This window comes from Rhinolophus ferrumequinum, chromosome 26 (assembly GCF_004115265.2).
Source record: "Rhinolophus ferrumequinum isolate MPI-CBG mRhiFer1 chromosome 26, mRhiFer1_v1.p, whole genome shotgun sequence".
Lineage (NCBI taxonomy): Eukaryota > Metazoa > Chordata > Mammalia > Chiroptera > Rhinolophidae > Rhinolophus > Rhinolophus ferrumequinum.
The window spans coordinates 4,334,560-4,356,351 of record NC_046309.1 but is presented as its reverse complement, the minus strand read 5'-3'; the positions used below and the strand labels follow the sequence as shown (position 1 = coordinate 4,356,351).

Below are 21,792 nucleotides of genomic sequence, written 5' to 3'. Positions count from 1 at the left end.
ATTCCAAATGTGATCACACACAGGCATCATTTTACATAAATGGGATTATAGCACAGTTTTGTTTTTTAGTGCAGAATTTTTTTCCTTTTAATTTGCCTTCTCCTTCCCCTCGCCTCCCATTTCACAGTTATGATCTTCCCAGGTAACTCCTGTAACTAACCTAGTATTTTTCTCTATGCTTATGTCGTTATTTATTGTAACACATTTGCATTTATATATTTTTTTGGCCATTATTCATTTTAAAAAATAAAACTGCCTTGTGTGTAGTCCTCTACCTTTTCTCACTCAAATATCTTGTAGAAATCCCTCCAAGCCAATTCTGGAGGGCTAATGCATTCCTTTTCAAAGCTGCATGCATTCCATGGTGAGGGTAATACTGTAATGTGTTCAACCATTCCCTTTATTGAAGCACATTCATTTTTTATTCCCAGTCTTTTGCCATGGTGAACAACACTGCAATAAACATTTGTTTATTTATGTATCTCTATAAACGCGTGGTTTTATTTCTACAAGAGTCCCAGGAGTGGGACTGCAAAGTCAAAAGGTGTCTGTAATTTTAATTCTGCTAGATGTCATCAAACTGCTTTTTAATAAGACTGTGACAATTCATATTTCTACCAGCCCCGAACGAGAACATCCTTTTCCCCACATCCCTGCCAGCCACAGACACCACTGCTCTTTTAATTTTCCTCAGTCAGATGGGCGTAAAGTGATAACTTATGATACTTCAATTCCACTTCCCTGAGTAGGGTAATCTGAATATCATCTTTTATTTATTGGCCTTGATTTGATTCTGTGTCTATCATATTCTGTTCAATTAATAAGAGTTCCTTGATTTCTGTATTTAAGATAACCCCTTTTCTCTTGTCAACATTTCAAGTATTTCCCCCAAATCTATCATTTGTCTACTGTCTTTGTGTTAACCTTTTACCACACAACTTCCTTCAAGTTTTCATATTGTCAGATGTGTCCTTCTTTCTCTTTATGGCTCCTGGGTTTTCTGTCTTAGTTAAGAGGGTCTCCCCCAGTCCTAGATGGTTCTTTTCTATTGTTCAATTATTTAGATTTAGGTCTTTACTCCACCTGACATTTATTTTTGTTTTGTGCATGGTGTGAGGTAGGGGTTCCACTTTATTTTCTTCCATATGGGTCAAGTTGTATCAGTACAAACCCCCTCATGGGCTGAAAATTACTTTGTTAATCAAGTAAATTATAAATGTATAATGCATACACATATCCATTCATTCACTGAACATTTACTCAATAGATATGTATTGAAGACCAACTATGTTGGGGGTGTTCTAATGGCTTGGGATACACCGCTGAACAAAACAGACCTGCCTGCCTCCTACAGCTTCCATGAGGCAATAAACATAACTAATACAGTCTATGGTTTGTTAGAAGGTGGTTAAGTGCTGGGGGAAAAAAAGAGAAGAAACCAGGAAACCAATGGACAAAACCAATAGTTCCTGCTTTGTTCTTTCACCAAATCTCGTCGTCATTCCAAAGTAAAGTGGACCACGTCACTGAGAAAGCAAACCAATATCCTGCTAACGGTGCCACAGGATCTCAGACTGGGTTCTTTCTGATGTTTGGCAATCCTTTAATTCCTGAATAGCCAACTCAACACGTTCGGGAGTAGACAGAATATAAAGCACCGCCCCCCAACCTTAAATGTCTATCAAGGCTCCTTTCCCTCATATCTGAGTCTCAAGATGTCTTCTCACTCTCCAAAGTTATCTGCATCCTATTCTCTATCTGAAAAAAATCAAAAAAGCCATCCGCACTTACATCCTGGACTTTCCCCTGCTTTGGCTCAAGGTCACCATCCTGACCCCCCCTTTCTCTCCAATCTCAGGAAAAGCAGTGTCCCTCCCCTTCTCCTCTTGCTTCCTGATCCTGGAATTTTACTACATCACTTGTGCCCCTTTTCTTCTCTCTCCTCAATCCCTGTCTGCACTTGATCCACAAACATCTCCATGACTCCAGCATCGGAAAAATATCTTCTCTGACTTCACAAACTCCTCAAAATATTTTGCTTGCCTCCTCCCTAAAATAAATTTTTAAAACTATGTACCCTTTGCACCTTTTTGAATAAACATATAAAATGTTTCAACAACTGCAAAAGATGTAATTTCTGGAGTATTGTAAATATTGATATTTTAAAATAAACTCTTCCATCACTCTTTAATGTCGCCAATGGAATCTAAGAACCCTAGCAATTTTAAACCTACCATTATTCACTTTAAAAATATATGAACAAGTTCTTCTTTGATAGTTGAAATTTTTATATCATTCCTTTCCACCTTGCACTTCTATTTCCATTCCCACTTTGCCCGCAGAATTTTATCCGAATAGAACATATTTTTATGCTTAGAAGCCTTTTACTGGTCACCTCATTTACCACTCTGCCACAAAAATGTAAATTGGAAGATTAATTTTGCTTTCATTTCTAATAACCACAGGGCTCTAAGTGTTATTTTTTCCCCTGGCTTAAGTTATCCTTAGTTATTATTACTGTAGAATGATAAGCAGTCATTTAAGATAGAAAACAGAAAAATTGCTGGAAATATTTCTCTTACAGGGATGGGTAGGGATTTCCCCCCCCAATTAGCTCACTTGTCTGAGAATGAATATTCTCATGTCTGAATGAGACAGAGTCCAGAATCAAATCTATTCCCCTTTTTCATTTTTATAAATACAAGCATTGGCAAAGCTCATTCACACAGGTATGTAGATGGGACAGCAGGAGCTCTGCTACGGAAGCGTCACTCGGTTCTTTGAACTTCTGAGTTACAATGCTACAAAAGCACGTGGTTAACACATCATCAAAAATGGTTTTTCATGACCTATTAGCTGACAACTTAATTAGTTTCTCTTTCGATTCTGTTGAAAGCAAAGTCTTGCAAATGATCTAACTTGAAGGAGAATTCACCATCTAGGCCCCAGAGCAATGAACTTGTGCTCATGTACCCCAACATTCAGGACTGTCCCTTTGTTTCATGACCCAGAGAGCTTCTTCAACTTCAGACAAATACTCCCTAATAAGATAGGGATGGGCAGGAGGTGCCTGTTCTTTCTTTGTTAATGGTGAAGGACGCAGGCGATGCGGACCAGCACCTCGGGAACCGCATGTGCTATGCTCTCTTGCTGATGAGTTTTATGAACAAGAATGGATGGACTAACTGAACCTTCAACACCATCTGTCGTGGCTCTTTTGGACCCTGTACTGTCCAGGGCATGGGCAGCCCAGCTTGAAGACCACTGCCTTCCAATACTTGCTCCCATTTGAAGACCCCACTCCAATGCCCCGCACTCCACCAAACTTCTTACAATGCTCTCAGCTGAACACAGCTGTGCTCCTCTCTGACCCCCAAGCACTTTTCTGCTCCTCTATGGCATTTCATTCTTTTCCCCTCGAAATATGCAGTATTTACGCATTTCCCCCCTCCCCATTTGTTAGACAGTAGGGAAGCCAGTTGTTTCCTCCCAAACGGTCTTCTCCCCCCACAAACGACTTTTCAAAGAGTATTGATAACCAACTTGCATTTATAAGCAGTAATTTGTTCTCCCATTTAAAAAACCAATTGAAGACACATACATTGTGGGAATATAGTTTATGACCAGGGGTATCATTTCAAAAAGTTTTAAATAAATGGAGACAACTGGCTTCCTGACAAGGAAAAAAAAAAGGAAAGATACCTTCATAGATCTCACATCAAAATAAATGACTTATGGGGGGTAGTAGATGAGGGTAAGGGGGATCAAATATATGGTGATGGAAGGAGAACTGACTCTGGGTGGTGGACACACAATGGGATTTATAGATGATGTAATACAGAATTGTACACCTGAAATCTATGTAATTTTACTAACAATTGTCACCCCAATAAATTAAAAATTAAAAAATAAATAAATGACTTATGAGTCAAACATTTAAACATAAATAATAAAATCATACTAGTATTAGAAAAAAGCACAGCCTTTTCTCTTCTTTCTTTTCCTTTTTTAAACTTTGAGCTCTAGACTATTCCTAGACCTCTGGGACCTCCGATATTCCTTCTAGAGGTTGTCCGGAGCCAGACCAAACATATTCGATGCACCTGACCCATAGCAACTGTAATTTTTTGCTGAAAATTTTTTGGAAATAATTTTTGTAGTTTTGCCTTAAAATTGTTTGACTATAGGGAACTTATTTAATCTGTGATTAAGTTTCTTCATAAGAACGCTTGTGAGATGGGAAAATCTGTCTTACAAATTGTTTTCAAATGCAGTAAAAGTTTGTGAACACTAAACTGAATCATTAATGAAGCTGATAGAATGTTATATTTGTAGACACTCAGTTAAACATTTAATTATTTACATTTGGCTACTTCCTTTTTGTTTTCTGCAGCAAAAAAATACTTTATTTCAGGTTTCAAATACTTTAATAGGATTTTGAAAAGCTCATAGGACCAAGGCCTGTTTACTGAATAAAATGGTCAGAGTAAATATTTCTACACTGGATATGCAACCCAGACACCATAAAGAAAATCACTAGTAAATCTCAATTCATAGACACTTAAAATTGATAAATTTGAACACATGAAAATGTAAAACACAAATACTATACGAAGGTAAACCATAAACGCAGAAACATATTCACATACATAAGACATATAAGAACTAATATCCTTAATACGTAAAAAGCTTTTACAAATCAATAATAAAAAGATGAATAGTCCCAGAAGAGTGGACAAAAGGCAATTCATAAAATAAGACATACTGGTGATCAATAAAGGTATGAAAATATACTCAAGGTCACTCTTACGGAAGTCTAATGAAAACATCCAAATATTGTCCTTTCTATCCATCACTTTGGCAAATAATAAAAAGGTAAGTAATACCTACTATTAGGTGTGGGGAAACAGGTAATCTCATGCGTAGATGAAGGTATAAAAGCTGGCATAATTGTTTTGAAGAGCATTTGCTAATATCTATTCAATTTTTTAATGGGTATACCCTTTGACCCAGAAAATCTTCTAAGTAAGTTTCAGAGAAGTGCACAAAAATATATTTATAAAGAATCTTTAGTGAAGCACTGAAACTTATAAACACTGTAAATGTACAACGAGTTTTTAAAAATAAATTATGAAATCAATACATAGAATAGTAGTCTATTAAAAAGAACAGGATATATTTTTATGTTCTGACATGTGAAGATATCAAAGATATATTATTGAGAAAAGCAAGTTGCCCAACAATGTACTTCTATATTGTTTGGATTCTTTTTTACAATCAGAATTTATTTATGTATTACTTCTATGATTAATGCCGTGTGTGTGTGTGTGTGTGTGTGTGTGTGTGGTGTGTTACTATATGCACATAAATTGGAAGGAATAAACTGATGACTTTTGAAAGAAAATTATGTGGGACTTTCACACTCTGCATTTTTTCTTTTTGAATTATGTTGTTGAAACTGTAGAGTTTCTTTGGGAAGTACAAACCAATGTTGCCCCATTAACTTTCTCTACAAGCTCAAAGCAAAGAAACTGATGGTTGACATGGGCACTCCAACCTTCTCATGGCTGCACTTTCTGTTAGATTTAAAAATTTTTGATACATTAGTTCTTTAAAAATTTTTTTAAGTTATATGTGCACATAGGCCATAGAATTGAATAGTTCTTTAAACCCTGTTTTTAAAAAGCTCTCCTCCACCCCAACCCCATATTACCTGCTCCCCAGAGGAAATTACTTTCAATTCTTCTGGCTGATTCTTTCACTATTCTCTTCATAGCTAAGCAACATAGTTATGCTGTTGTTACTCCCTGAGTTTTCAATTTTCAGGGGAATCTATTGACTTCCAAGAGCTGCAGGTGAGGACCATCTCTGTCCCTTCCATCCATATTTCTTCCAAATCCCTGATCCTTCCAATGTAGGTTGTAATTCTGGTTGGATCAATATTGTGTATTTCTGTTATTAGATTATGTAAATGTTATTTAAAATTGAACCATGTACTACACTGTAAGCACTTTTTGCTTTCCCTGGAACTAATAATTTTTCCTTTTGTTTGGCTTACTATTATCACGAACGCAGCTCCAAACTCTCCCCCAACCCTGTTCTGTAACACTCCTCTCAAAACATTCAAACAGGGCTGTCGCGGGGTGGCTCAGATGGAGCGCTGTGCTCGTACGGCGTAGGTCGCTGGTTCCATCCCCACGTGGGCCAGTGAGCTACGCCCTCTACAGCCTAAGATTGTGAACAACAGCTCCCTGGAGCTGGGCTGCCATGAGCAGCTGGAGGTTGGTGTGGGCTGCCACAGGCTGCTGTGTGCCGCCATGAGCTACCATGTGCCGCCATGAGCGGAGGGCAGCCAGTGTGACCTACCACCAGCTGCCTCCGCCTGGGGGGAGCACAAGGCTTGTATGCTTATAATAATACCAGCATGGGCCAGGGAGCTGTGTCCTACACAACTAGACTGAGAAACAATGGCTTGAACAGGCGTGGGGGGGAGGTGGGGAGAGGCAGAAGAAAGGGGAAAAAAACAAAAGACAAAAACATTCAAACATATTGGGTATTTCTCTATTTCATCTACTTGTAGAAAAGTTTTCTGGAACCTTGTGATGTGCTCCAGTCCCGCCTTGTTGCCTGTCTTTTTGGACTTCCCCTTCAGCAGCACCTGGGACGTCCTTTACCTCTATTGTGTTGGAGCTCCTAACGACTCTTCTGGATTCAGTTCCTCATTTTGGCAAAGCACCTCCCCCAGTTTGAGAAAGGCGGGCCTGGGAAGCCATGAGCAACTCAAAGAGTCTTGATTTCACCCTCGTATTTAATGAGGGTAGTCTGGCTAGATATCAAGTTTAAAATGGTTGGACGGTATTTTCCAACTTTAAAATTTAAAGAATTTTAAAGGCATTGCTCTACCGTCGTGTAGCTCCCAACACTGCTGGAAAGCCCAGAGCTGCTCTAACTCTTGTTGCTTTGTGTGAACCTATTTGTCCCCTCTGGAATCCTATTGGGTCTCCTTTGTTCTCAGTGGCTCTGAAATTTCTTGCCGAAGTATCTAAGGTGTGGGTCTATCTCCATCCATCGTTCTGGGTGCTCGGTGGGCTCTTTTAATCTGGAAAATTGTATCTTTCGGTGCCGGGAATTTTTCTTGAATTACTTTGTTGCTAATTCCCTCCTTCCTGTTTTTGCTTTTCTTTTTTCCTGATATTATCTGGAGGTCGGACTTCCATCTTTTTTCTTACTCTTTCCCTATTTTCTTTTTTGTCTATTTGCTTATTTTCTGAGATGTGTGCTCAATGTTATCTTCTAACAGTGCTACTGAAGTTTTTAATTTGTATTACTATACTTTTAATTTCCAAGAGTTCCTTTCTATTCTTTTTTGTAGAAAAATGAACATTATATTTTTATATTATGAAAGCATTATTTTATCTCTTTAAGGATTTCACATATATATGTATATATATCTCTCAATCTGCCATCTTTAATTCAGTCTTTTTTCATGCACTTTAAAAAAATTATTTTTACTGAATAAGAATATATGCTCACGTCAGGAAATTCTACGGAGCAGGGAGAAATAGGATTTTGTTATGTTTCCATCCAGGTTTTCCCCTGTCTTTTGTTTATGTCATTGACTTCACATTGTATTTACATTTTCCACTTCTACATCATTAAGTGCCCCATCAAATGGACCGTTCCTGTCAACATTCCCCACAGGCTTTAGCAACGCCCATCTTAAGCAAACAAGAGCCCCTACCACTCCCAGCTACTGCCCCCTAGTTCCACCCCCCACTTACAGCTAAACTTGAAATAACTGTTGATGTGTGCTCTCTCCACCTCCTCGTCTGCCATTCACTCCTCGACCCACGCTGACAGGCTTCCCCCCACAACACCACCTTTGTCTTGCTACGGTCACTGATGTTGCCAGTTTGCAAAGTCAGTGGCCACTGGTCAGTCTTTGCATTATTAAGCCACACTAAAGGACTCAACGCTGTTGACCTCACTCCCTCCTTCTGAAAACACTCTTCTCTTGAAATAGCCAATGAGGCACTACCTTAATTTCTTGTTATTATTCTGGTCACTCCTACTCTTTCCTTTGATTCTTCTTAATTCCTCCTTCTTTTTCCAAATCCTACAACTGTGGTTTTCATCTCTGGCATCACATGAGAATCATCTTGGAAGCTTTTAAAAAAACACGAGTATAAAACGCTTGGGCCCCACTCCGACCAATATATTCCAAATCTCGACGCCTGCTCTACAACTCAGGGCTCCCAAGGGCCTGGCCTGCACTCCTCCCCTCTCCCTCTGCAGACGGGGTCAGCCCATCCAGTGTAGCTACCAATGTCCAAATGTCTGCCTCTACTCACATGTGTTTTGTTTTCACTCCAGACTCCTTTATTCAGCTGCTTTCTCAACACTTTCTCCTTGGTGTCTCCCAGGGATTTCAACCTGATGTTCTCTTGTCAGGTCCCCAGACATAGAACCTTGTGCCCATCTTCCCTCTTCCCCAGGTCACAGCCTGGGGATCATCCCTGGTGTTTCCCTTTCCCTAACATTCATCATGCACCAATCACTAAATCCTTCCTAGTCCACTGCCAAAATACACCATCCGAATATCCACTTCTCTCCCGGGACTATGCCACGTCTCCTACCGGGACGACAAAAGGTCTCCTACCGGGACGACAAAAGGTCTCCTACCTTCCAGTCTCTCCTCCCTCCAGTGAGTTCTCCTCAGAGCAACTGGAACTCCCACATGTTCTTTAGGTTTCCACTAAAAACCCCATTACCTCAAAGCGGCCTTTTCTGGTCTCCCAATCTCATGAAGGTCCTCCATGCTACCTGTCACATAACCCTGGACACCGCTCGTCACAGCTCAGCAGAGTTGGTGACTGTATCTTTATATATGTGGGGTGTTTGGGTTGTTATCATCAGTCTCTTGGTACGGTACCGGGTACAAAAAATATTTGATGAACTACATAATAAACATGCAAGTGAAACTTATGATATAAAAACTCTTCCTAAACATGATTTCAGTGGCTACATAACAGTCTATCACAATGTCACATAAGTGTTTGTACCTCTCCATCCATTTTTGGATTCTTTTCCATGCTATAGACTCTCAGAAAGGAAATGATTACGTCAAGTATATAAACATATTGAATATTTAAAACATATTTTAAGACTAGAAAATACTAAATTGCTTTCTAAAAACACTGAAACTACACACGGCGTATAAGAACGTGGATTTCTGCCATGCCTTCTGGCTTGTTTGTTTTACTCTCTGACAATTTGCAGGTGAAAATGGCACGTGGCTTCTCCGGGCTTCCATTGCTTCTGGCGTCTGAGTGGGAACCCCAACTCTGAGTATTTTGAGAGCAGGGCTGATATTTGAACCATCTTTGGATCTCCTTGCCTTTCAGGATCCAAACCATAACTAACAGTTTACGGAATGAATTTACGTAGCCAGTTCGTAAAATTGCCATGCTCGCTCTATTTGGAACTATGAAAATTCTCCATTTTCTAGACTTTCCCACCTGGTCTCACACTACTGGGTCTGGCCCAGGGCTGGCTTTGCAGCCACCCTTGTAAAGGAGAAGACATGGACGGACAGGTTACCGCTGGCAGGTCTGGGGCTCTGAGAACTGCAGATACGCGGAACAAGCCTGCTATCCAGAGGCCAGGGCCTTTGGTTTCACACACAGGTGCAAGTTTAAGGTCAGCCCTGTGAAGCAGTGCTTCCCATGTCCTCTCCTGTCCTCTCTCCCGGGCTCCAAGTGGCTAGAGAGGGTTAGTGGGACAAACGGCACCTTTCAGGCCACCACTCGCCACGGAAGCCCAGGCCGTGGACGCATGTGCCAGAACAAGCCCAGCCCAGGGCAGAGTGGCTTGGGGTCATCTGCTTTTCGATTCTGGCCCCACTCTGTGGGAGACCTGTCTGTGATGAGGGTGTGACAAGTGGCCAGAGGACAGGGGTCGATGTTGTCATTCCAGCCCTTCTAGGAAGATGCTAGAATACGAGCACGTGGACCACAAAAGTGCACTGGGACATCAGACTGGGTCTCAGGACTCTTACCACAAATCACCTTTCCCACAGTCTCATTCTCTGCCGTCTTTCTTATTTCTTCTACCGTGTTTCCCCAAAAATAAGACCTAACCGGAAAAGAAGCTCTAGCATGATTTTTCAGGATGACATCCCCTGAACATAAACCCTAATGCATCTTTTGGAGCAAAAATTAATATAAGACCTGGTCTAATTTTCGGGGAAACACGATACTTTGAACCTCTCAATTCCCAGTGGGCCCTTGTTTTTGGATATAGCCACTCAGACCTTTCAGATACAGACCTACTTTCCTCCAAACGAAAGATCACTCTGCCACGTGCCACATTTTGTCCCTAATGCCCCATTCTTATCCACCTATAAATCCATCTTTTCTGACTGCCAGATGAATTCAGGGTCAGCCTCTCCCCTGGATTGAAGTCTCTCGGCAAAATCTCTAGAAAGCAATGGCACTGATTTCCCCACAGGTTCTGTCTCTTCTGTAAGTTACCTTCGCTTTTACTCCACAGGTGACATCACTCTGTGTGTTTCTGAGCCCCGTCCTGGGAGCCAGTTTACAGGTCCCGGAATCAATGACATCACTTCCTAACGAGACCTGACTGTGGCCCTCGAGTGTCCCTCTGCTGGATTATCCTCCATGAGCATCTTGACTACAAGACAAGGACCTGCTTCCCTAAAGACCTGTGAGGTCAGTGGTGCAGGTCCATAGGCAGTTCTAAACCGGCTGCATCAAAATGAACCGCAGACCACAGTGGTACCTCGGTTTTCGAACGTAATCCATAAGTTCTGAAACGTTTGAAAACAGCCGACCACTAGGCCTCAGGATCTTTCACTCAGCGGAAGCTGTGTGACATGTTCGACTTCTGAGTCGTGTTCGAAAACCGAAGCATTTACTTCCGGGTTTACGGCATTCATAAACCAAAATGTTCGTCAATGGAGACGTTCGAAAACTGAGGTACCACTGTACCAGAAAAGCAGCTGCTGTGCAAGTGTGTGGGCTCTGATATGGCCAGTGCAGAAGGGACAACACCCCACGCAGAATGATAACAGCTGGTGGTTACGAGGCCATCGCTACATGCTGGGCACGACACTCGGCCCCAGATATCAGTACCAGTCCCATTTCACAGATTAGAAAACCAGGCCTCCATAAAGGCCGGATAACTAAAATCACACTGCTAGCAAGCAGAGAAGCCGGGTCAGCTGGAGTCAGCACTTCAGCTGCATGGCCAGTCCTGCCCGGCACGTCTCTGCTGCCTCCATCTCAGCGCCTTGTCTAGACACTGCTCTGCACATTGTAGGCTGTTTCAGGTCAAGCCCATGTCTGTCCCTACCCTTCCACTGACTTGCTGCAGGACCGGCTTGTAGCCCTGCTCCGGGCAGCCCCAGGATGCAACGAGCACCCTGACGAGTGACTGTCTTTCTTTCAGTTCTTTTTTTGTTTCCTGCAGAGAGTGAGGTGATACTCGGTCATGTCAAAAACTCCCCGAGACAAGGAACTCAACAGCATACGTGTTTATCAGCCTGGCAATCAAGGAGGCCCCAAGCAGGCCCAGCACCTGCAGACAGACCTTCTTCCTGCACACAGCTTGTTAACAAACCATCCAGGGTCTACTCTGGATTGTAACACCCCATGCTGAAAGATCTAGAAGGCAGACCTGGGCCGCCGGCAGCCACTCACCAGCACTGGGGTCTGCAGGCGTCTCGCCCTCCTCAGAGTCTTCCTGCTCCTGCATGGTCGGCCTTTCCCCGCGCTCCATCTGTGACATGAGGTCTGGTTTGGAAATTGCATAGTCTGGGCAGAAGGAAGGAAAGTAGAAGATATACTATGGGGTGACGGTGCACTGGATGCTGCAAAGATGTCACCTGTTTGAGAGTGACACCAGGAGCAGACCCCCCTACCTGCAGCTGGCAATGTTGGAAAAGAAACTGGCCAAATTTCTAGCCCTTTTCTTGGGGACCACTGTGTGTGTGAGTGTGCACACATATGTGTGTGCTACCCACATACCACGTCGTCCCAGGTGGGACCGGCGGTGGGGTACCACCTGCCACCGATGGAAACTGGCCCTTTTGTCGCCTGTCAATCCTGTTGCTTACAGGTAGCCGATGCCTGCTCAGGTTTTTCATGACAAAGGCACACGACATTTGTAATTTTATAAAGTGAAAAACAAATCCTGATAAAATCTAGACGCCATAACACCAAACACTGATAGATTTCCTTACATTCAAAACATGTTTAAAGTTCTTTGGAAATAAAGTTAAAAGATGAAGAAACTTGGAGGAACTATTATTATACACACATATTTGTCATATGTAAGGCAAAAGGTTAATATCCATAACCATATATAAATAGCCTCTACAATTAGTAAAAAATAAAAAAGCAAAGATATGAACAGGCAATTCACAGAATAAGTGCAAATAGCCAGTTAACATATGAAAAAATGCGCAAGTTCACTAATCATCAAAGAAATACAGATTAAAATAATGAGGTGTCATTTTTCACCCATCAGAAAAGACAAATAACTTAAAATAGAAGAGCATCACTTCCGGCCAGGGTAGGGAGAAATGGCATTATCACGCACGGATGCATAAACATACGCAGCCTCTGGAGGGCGCTGTAGCTGTGGCCATGACGTAAATGCTCACCTTCTTTGCTCTGCAAACCCACTTCTGGGAATCCGAGCCACTGAAATACTCAGGTAAGTGCACAGATACACAGAGGTGTTTATGGCAACAGTCTGTAACAGTGAAAAGACACAACCCAGCCGCTGCTCATCAAATGCCACCTTTCTTATTCCCAAGCAGGCCTATGTGTGCTGACACGGAAAGCTGTCTGTGACCTACCGTCAGGTAACAAAAAGTGTTCCCATTTGTGCAAACTACAAACTGCGTGTGCACGAGTGCATGCATCGAGCGTATGTTTGCACGTACATACAAAAAAAGATGAGAAACCACACGGGCCAACGGGTTCACAGTGGTTACCTCTGGGGAGTGGTACTGGTGGAGGGGTGGGGCTTGTGCTTTATTATATAAATCTAAATTGCTGAATTTTCAGTTATGTATATACTTTAAAAAGAAAACATCAAAACAAATTAGAAAGAGAAAAGTTATCCTATGGTGAGATATGTGTACATAAAATTACTAATTCTAACAAGCATCAACATTTCTATACAACAAAGTAACATTTTCTAACTTTTCCGTGTTCCCTAAGAGTGACCCATATCAGAGGAAAAGATACATATAAAACTAAAGTATAGGGCCGCCCGGTGGCTCAGGCGGTTAGAGCTCCATGCTCCTAACTCCAAAGGCTGCCGGTTCGATTCCCACATGGGCCAGTGGGCTCTCAACCACAAGGTTGTGGGTTCAATTCCTTGAGTCCCGCAAGGGATGGTGGGCTGTGCCCCCCTGTAACTAGAAACGGGACCTGGAGCTGAGCTGCGCCCTCCACAACTAAGACTGAAAGGACAACAACTTGAAGCTGAACGGCACCTTCCACAACTAAGATTGAAAGGACAACAACTTGACTTGGAAAAAAGACCTGGAAGTACACACTGTTCCCCAATAAAGTCCTGTTCCCCTTCCCCAATAAATTCTTAAAAAAAAAAGAAAAGTAATTAGAAGAATATTAAAAAAAAAACCAAAAAACTAAAGTATAGTTATTCCAGGTTTTCATCCTTAAATAGTGTTTTCTAAAGAAAACAACAAAAATCCACAGAGTTTGGAGTAAGAGAGAGCTCAGTGAAATTGTGACTTTCTGGTGGGGACCTAGGACCTCCCGGGGTCACAGCGTCTACTCTACATCTAGGTCCAGGAACCCAGGGAACATAAGACCTCAGCAGAGGACAGACAGTGTTCAGTTACCTGAACAGTAAAACAGGAGCCCCACACCTGTCCTAGCTCCCTTACAAAGAGGCGTGAGGACTAAATGATGTGATTCTTGCAAAACACCTCACCCTTGCTTAAAAACGCTTTGCTGGACAAACTAATTTAAATACATACACATAGAGTCCATGGGGAGATAATATAAAGGTCAGAGACCTCTGAGTCTGCCTTCTCCCCCTGCCCCAGCGGCTTCTCTATGGAGCACCATCTCCGTTTCCAGCTCACGGACGGACGTGGCTATGTGAGGGTGTTTCTTCTCACTTGTTTTGCTCTCTAACACTGTTTTCCTTGTTTTCGACTGTGAGTGGCACTGGAGTTCAGAACTCCCAAAGGTTCCGGGTGCACCTCACGCCAGTGTCTAGGCAGCCCCGCGAGTGACGCCGTGGCCTTACCCATGGAGACCAGCGACTCGTAGTTGCCTCTCATCACGTTCTTGTAGAGCTCCTTCTGCCACTCGGACAGGTTCCCCCACTCCTGCTCCGAGAAGTGGACGGCGACATCATCGAATGTGACAGGGACCTAAAACCACACAACAAGTTCAGCTGGGACCACCTGGAGGGCAGTCACAGGCCCTAGGCTGCCAAATCCCAAGGCAATGATCAGCCCGACCCCCTGGCCAGGCTCAAACACCTCTTCTTAAGACCGGGGTGGGAAAGGCCCAAAGGGACAGCTCTGGGGTGTCACCTCAGGCTTGGGTCATTGTTCCCACCCCATAGAGTAAGGGGCCTTGTCTTGTCTGGTGTTTTTCCCCTCTAATGGGACAATCCTCACTGCTGTCAAGCTTGGTGTGCAGACAGACCAGTAGCAACAGCAGCACCAGGGAACTTGCTAGAAATGTACTCTCTCAGGCCCCACCGTAGATCCAGTCAATCAGAGTCTGCATTTAGTAAGCTCCCCAGGTGATTCACACACACGATAAAACTGGAGAAGTGCTGTGCAAGTTGCCTCCTACCTAAGGCCCTGGAAAAAGGCAGTGGCCCAAAGGGATGGACAGAAATCCTGCCCACAGTGCAGTTCTTACAGCATCTTCTGGGAAATAATATTAAAACCTGTCTGTTCTTCGTTTTTAGAGGATCCCTCTTGAAATCACATCTTAACTGGCATTAACATGATTTATAGGTCAACTGATAAAAACGCTGAGCCCGACAGAGCCCCACAATACTTCCCCGAGTGCTCCCCACACCCAGTGGTGAACCGCTCCTTCATACTGATTGTGAAGCCTCGTTACCTCTCTCTCGCTCGGGCTGTGCTCTGCTCTCTCATCCTTTCAGACGTCATGGACTGAATGCCCTTCTAAATTGACAATCGCATCTCTAGGACATTCTCCAACCTATTAACCTATGCTTTTATCAACAGGAGAAACAATTTGACTGTGGCTGTCTTGTTCTTAGTGAAACAATGTTGGCAACTACATATCACTATGTATTTTTTCCTTCTTAACCACTGCTTTCCTCTTCTTTGATATTAGACTAAATTCTGAAAACACATTCCAATTCAGATCACTCCTTGGGAGCCCCAGGCGGGACAGGGTTACCTTGGGAACTTCTCCATTGCTGCCTGGGGGCAGCCGCAGGATCCAGAAATTTCTGTTTTTCAGCAGGTTCTCCATGTTCTCCAGCCGCCTCTGCAGCAGCCCGTACTCCTGCAGCAGGGTCCCCAGCACAACCCATTTGCTCTCCAGATGGTTTGCGAACTCCACGGCCGTCTTCTCGCAGTCGGCTATCTTTTTCTCATTTGTCCCCGTCCGTCCCTCCAGCGTCAGCAGCCGCATGGCCTGGGCCTCCAGTTTCCTCTCCACCGCTTGGACGGCAGCCCACACGGCCAAGCGGGTGATCTCCGCTGTCGGGAGTGGCGTGTCTTTCTGGGCTGCAGAAGAGATCTGGAAGGGGGTGTCCTTTTGAGAAACTGGGCTCTGGAGCAGAGGGTCCATGTCAGTCTCGGGAACGGTGGGGGAGAGGGTGAGGGGGTCTTTCTCAGGAACTTCAGGGGAGTGGAGTGGGGCTTCTTGGTGGGGGGTGGAGTGAGAGAGAAGTGAGATTTCTTGTTCAGCAGCAGCTGGGGGTGGATACTGGGTCTCTTCCTGGGAAGCCAGGGGGCCCTGGAGCTGTGTCTCTTGCTCAGAGGCGGCAGGGTACAGGAGTGAGGGTCCCTTCTGCAGCATGTGTGGCATCCGGCTGGGGGTCTCTTGCTTGGGAGTGTGGGGTAGGGAGCCTTGCCGGGAAATGGTGGGAGACAGAGAAGGAATTTCCTTGGGGGGAAGAACACGAGACTGGAACAGAGTTTCTTGGGGGAGTCCAGCAGGGGCCTGTCGCAGGGTTTCTTCTGGCAGAATATTGGGGAATGACAGAGGCGATGAGCGCTGGGTCTCCATGTCCAGCTGCTGGACCTGTGTTCAAGGAAAGGGCAGGATTGAAGGCCACGGTCTCCAGCTGGCAAAATAATGCCAAAGATAAGCACCCACCTTAAAAGGACTTTAATTAGATACGTTCCGTGGACATGCATCTTTTCTTGAGACCATAGCACTGATTCAGACATCAATTATAAAACTATTATTAACAACAAAGAAAAAGTTACACCACTTTCTGCTCTTTATAGAGCCATTTCCTTTTTCTAAAATACATTTTACAGGTACCATCTCATGAGTCATAGGGTCGGAGAGGAGAAAGGGCACTGGCCTTGAAGGAGAACACTTGGCTCTGTTCGGTGTCCTCATCCATACAATGAGGATAATTATCACACATACCTGCTACCTCACCGAGTTGTTGGAGCATTGAGCATTTAATAAATTCAAACTCTGAAAAAAGAGTTTTGTCAATGCCAGGCATTGCTCCTACCCGCAGACTCCCAGCAAGATGGGAGGTGATCACAGGTGGGGCTGGTCCTGTCAGTTGACTTACCTCGCAGGTGAACTTGACATCCAGCCCCATGCGTCTACTCGAATTATCGGGCAGTCATGGTGCCCATGTCATTTCCCTCCCTTTGTCCAATAGTGAGGACACACAACGACCTTAAGTTTCACACACTCTTTGATAAAAGCCGAATTGTTGATATCAATAAAATTCCTCAAAGAGTTTTATGGTATGGGTTGACCTGTTATATGGACACAGCCCCTACTGGAGAGGCTGAAGGCCTTCTGGGCATTCCAAGCTGGCTTCTGCTCTAAGCAGAGACAGGAGAGACACAGACAGGTGTGAGCATGGCAATTCAGTCACTCCTGCAGGAGCAAGGTCCCCTGGGCAGATGGTCCACTGCGGTAGGTGTCCCCTGGAGGTCTGGGCTCCTCCCTATGGTTCATGAGGTGGCGAATGAGGAGGAAAGGAGGCCTGGAACCAGAGCTGAAGTCAGCCAGTTTTGTGACTTGTGTCAAAATCGGGGGGGACTAGAACCAAAATAAAGATTGATTCCTTTTGGGATTTCAATTAATCACACCCTCCCTGTTCCCCCACTTTGACACAAACATGTTGAGAGAATTCTTAGGTCATCAAGGACTTGAAGCCAAGATCTTCTGAATGACCAGTTCTGTATTTACCTATCCAGACAATCAATAGCTTTATTGGGACTGAATAGAATCTCTCCTATAACAATGTTTGCCCATTTCCTCATCAGTGTCCTTCAGTGAATCTACTAAATGCCAATTACTATGTGCCATATACAAGTGATCTTTAAAGTACTTGAAATTCCCATTTTGTTTGAAAATTAACTATCCCTGGTGTCCAGCTTACTATATAGTATGTGCTCAATAAATGTCTGCTGAGTAAATGAACAGTATACATTGTTAAGTTATGAGAAAAAAATTAAATTATTAGGGGAAATAATGAAGTTCCTTCACTCATTTACCAAAGATCATCAACCCTATAGTATCTTCTATGGCTTTTTCATTCATTCATTTGTTCATTCATTCATTCATTCACTCACTATGGGTCTCTTAACTGAGATAGCACTATATTTTTAAGACCTTGTTTAGGCAAAAGAAGTTTGAGGTAGCATGATCCAATAGCTTCACAGCTAACCATATGTGAGAGCTAATTAATGGGGGTGACAGCTAAAAATTTTTCGGCCTTTATTACGTGCCATGAACTGTGTTAAGCATTTTAAAGGGGTATCTCATTTAATCCTCAGAAAACCCTATGAAATAGGGACTACTAGAGTTACTATCCACACTTAGCCCATGAAGATGCCGAGGCTTGAAGAGGCTAAGTAATTGCCCAAGGTCACACAATGGTTTGGCTCCAGGACCCAGGTTCCAGTTCACACCATAGGTCACCTCCAGCCCCCATCTGTCAACTGAGGCAGCTGGTTGGTGCTCTGAATCCTTTTTACCTCTAAAATTCAGAGGCTTGGAGATTAAACAAAGATCTGTGGGAGGTTCCATCGTGGGGGAGGTAGAAGGCCCTGGCTGGAAACACATTTCCCTTTAAAGCTGGGGTCAGGGATCCCTTTGAAAACCCCTCAAAAAATGCACATGGGCACATACACAAAATTCTGCAAACGCTTTTAAGGGGTTGACAGACCCCCAAACCTGAAGGCTCATGAATAACTAAGCCTCCTCTCAACTCTTCCCTCTCCACAGGTGAGGGCAAGACTGGATGGCCCTCTGGGATGGGAGCCTCAGACACAGGGAAAGTGACGCACATAATGCAACACAATAGACACATTATGGCCCGTCCTCAGAACAGGATTAGGGTATTTGCCTACAACTAGTAGGAAGAAGGGAAAATCCCCTCGGGCCACGTTAGTCTCCCTGAGTAATACAGGGGGTTTAACCGAAACAATGAAAACAAGCTCCGGTACAGTAAATAAAGCCAGCAGAGCAAGACATCTTTACCAACTCGTCTAATCAGAGCTCAAAGGAAAATACCATTTCTTCACTCTCTATTATTAGACTGTCTCTCTCCATTTCCGGAATCGGAGGGCTATGGAAGGATGAGGGGGCCACAGGAGCAGGTCCCCTCCCCTGCACCAAAACAAAAGCCCCTTTGCTATCATTTCACAATGGCTTAATTAAACTCTAAGCAAAAAGAAGTGGCCAAAGAGAGGGATGGAGCTGTAAATATTATATCGAAGATTAATAAGCTTGTATTCTCCATCTGTTGGGGGGGGAGGTTAGAATTCTTCTGAACTGTATTTTATAGGATTTAACTGTCCCTCTCTGGCCCATGTATCATAAGTAAATGGGGTCTCCAGGATTCATGCTACATGAGCAGAAAAATACATAACCATACCTATCTGACTCTCAAAAAAAGATGGGCCATTTTCTTGTGTGACCCAGTGTGGTTCCTCCAGGATTATACAGGGCCCTACAGACCCAAGCCTGGAGGTAAACATTTAAAAATCTTCGTCTTATTTTATTTTCCTAAGAGGTTTTTGGTGGTTGTTTTTTTTTTTTTTTTAAGAACCATGAGGCTCTTTAGAAAGCCATCCAGCCTATATCCCGACCCCTTCCTATATACAACAGGAAACTGAGGCTCGGAGGCACTGACTCCCATGCAGCAATCCTCCCGGCATGGCTGCTGCATCGCCAAGATCAGGTCTGGGGGCAGATTTTAAGACTGACTTGTAGGAATGGCCCCCTGACAAGCCACATCAGCCCCCAAACCCTTAGGAGCTTGGTCCCCAGACCCCATCCGTCTGAACACCCAAAGTTTGGCCTGGGGCCCTCCAGATGCAGAGGCTGGAAGCCGAGACACCGGAGCCCGAGGGTCACCTGCTCCTCCAGGCAGAGACACGGAGACGTTGGGGTGGGCGCTGCTCCGCTTCCCACCCAGCCATCACCCCCACCCCCTCCCCGACGGGCCGCGTCCATCACGCACCCGGCCCAGGCCCCTAACCCGGGGAGGCCGCCGCCACAGCCGCCCCCTCCCCGTCCAGGCCCGCATCCCGGGAGGCAGGCATTTCTGGGGACTCGGGCACCGTGTCACGGATGACTCGCTACGTGACCTTGGGGCAGGCAGGGCAGGTCGCCGCCCGGTGTCTGTGCCTCAGTGTCCCCGCTCTACGAAATGGGGAGAGCCGCGTCCGCGCCGCGCTCCGGCCGCGCGAGGCTCCGCGGGGCCGAGCTCTGCGGAAAACGTGCGGCGGCAACCCCGACGGACGCCGCGCCGGCTCCGCAGGGAGCGAGGCGCGCCGCCGGGGGAGCCCACCGCCGGGCCCGCGTGCGTGCCAGGCCCGGCGCGTCCCTGCAGCCTCGCCCGGACGGCGGCCGGCGCCTCGGCTCGGCTCCCGTCCCGCAGCCCCCCCTCCCGTTCAGGGACACGCGAGCCCTGCCCCCCCACCCCCAACGTCGCAGCGTTTTTGTCCCTTACCGAGACCCCAGGCCGGGCCGCCGAGCCCGGGACACGCAGGCCGTCCCCGGGGCCCCGAGTCCGCGCGTCCGTACGTGCGCGGGCCGCCCTCACCGCCTCGGCCATGGCCCTGCGCTGTCCGGCCCGGCCCGGAGTCGCCGCCGCCGCGGCCGCGCGGCCCCACGCAGGCCGGCCCCCGGCCTCTCCGCAGGCGCCGCCCGCCCGGCCTGCCTTCCCCGCCCGGGCTCGCGCGGCCGTCGGGCCCGGCCTGCTCGGGGCGCGCGGGGCGGACGGGGACGGAGCGGCCGAACCCGGCGGCGGCGTCGGAGCGGGGCGCGCGGCGGCGGTACGGGCGGCTCGGCAGGCTGCGCCCCGGCTGCGAGCTGGGCCCCGGCCCTCAGCACCGGCCCCCGGCCCGCGCGCGGCCCCTGTGCGGCCGCGGCTGCGACCCCGGCTCCGGCCCCGGCCCCGGCTGCGAGCTGTGCTGCCGTCCCGGCGCCTCTTCAGCAGGGGAGCTGCTCCGCAGCTGCCATGTTGATACAAACTGCATCCTGGGAGGCATGTCCCTCTCAGGCCGTTTAAAGAGAAACACTCCGAGGCTCGTCGGAGGCTGCAGGAACCCAGACAGCTCCATCTACAGCCGGTAGGAGCGAACAGTGTCGAGCGAGCAGCCAGCCGGCGACGGACACGCCCTGAGCCCCGGGCCAGCCCGTCGTGCCGCCCGGGCCGAACCGCCCCGGCCTCCCACCCTGCGGGACCCCCGGGCCCCTCACCTGGGGTCCTCGTCTGCCCGGGCAGCCTAGGGCGAGACCCGGCGGCGGGAGCGGAGAGGAGAAATAACAGCGCGCAGCCCAGGCGACGTGGTGGGGTCTGGAGGCGGCTTGATTGGCGCCGACAGCCTTCCCCCCGCCGGATCCCCTGCTCCTCTCAAACCCAGAACCCGGGTCGTTCGCTTTCAAACCTGCGCTCACAAAGGGATCTAAGAAACCCGTCACACCAAAGAAAGCACGAGTTCATGTGACCAGCTCTGTGCAGACCGGGTTCCAGGGAAGCGAGCTGTGGTTCCAAGGGTAGCAAGGGGGTTGGGTGCTTTTGTGAAATGCCCCAGTGTTGTTTGCGACCTGAAAAGGACAGAATTCTGAGAATCATAGAGTGCCAGGGCCTGAAGGGGCCAGACCCGTCATTTGGGAGGAAACTGAGGCCGAATGGAAGTGCCTTGTTTCACCCTAAGTTGCAGTGTCCATCCCTGTGTGAATGAATGTTCTTTCTAACCCTGAGAGACATCCCAAAAGCAATGGTAGAGCTTGGAGTTGGCGCCTGCCTTTCCTGGAGAGGTTCACTTACATATTTATGGAACACCTACCTACAAGGTGGCAAGAACTGGATATGAACTGAAAAAGAAAGTACAGGCAGGCCTCCTGGTTACAAGTGGTGAAAAGCCAACTGGAGCTGACTTGAAAGGGGACAATAAATAGGAGAATATATTTGTTCACCTAATGGGACCCCAGGGAGGTCAGGGGTTGAGCTGCGTGAAAGCAACAGGAGCAGGACTCAGTTGCTGTCACCTCAGATCTCTCTTTAAAAATGGAA

The 21,792-nt window shown here is 46.3% G+C and overlaps 1 protein-coding gene across 2 annotated transcripts in view; it reads right to left on the bottom strand.

The window, feature by feature from the left end:
- The window catches only part of ZNF777 (zinc finger protein 777), a 31,347-nt gene extending 10,132 nt beyond the window's left edge, over window positions 1–21,215 (bottom strand). The window contains exons 1-4 of one of the 2 annotated variants that reach the window (XM_033098910.1): window positions 20,976–21,215; window positions 15,456–16,307; window positions 14,314–14,440; window positions 11,721–11,834 (exon numbers count right to left, since the gene is read on the bottom strand). In XM_033098910.1, the coding sequence (XP_032954801.1) occupies window positions 11,721–11,834; window positions 14,314–14,440; window positions 15,456–16,292 (1,078 nt within the window). In that variant the 5' untranslated portion in view covers window positions 16,293–16,307; window positions 20,976–21,215. Of the gene's footprint in view, window positions 1–11,720; window positions 11,835–14,313; window positions 14,441–15,455; window positions 16,308–20,223; window positions 20,355–20,975 lie in introns of those variants that run through there. The other variant, XM_033098909.1, reaches the window with a different exon arrangement.
- Between the last annotated feature and the right edge of the window lie 577 nt (window positions 21,216–21,792).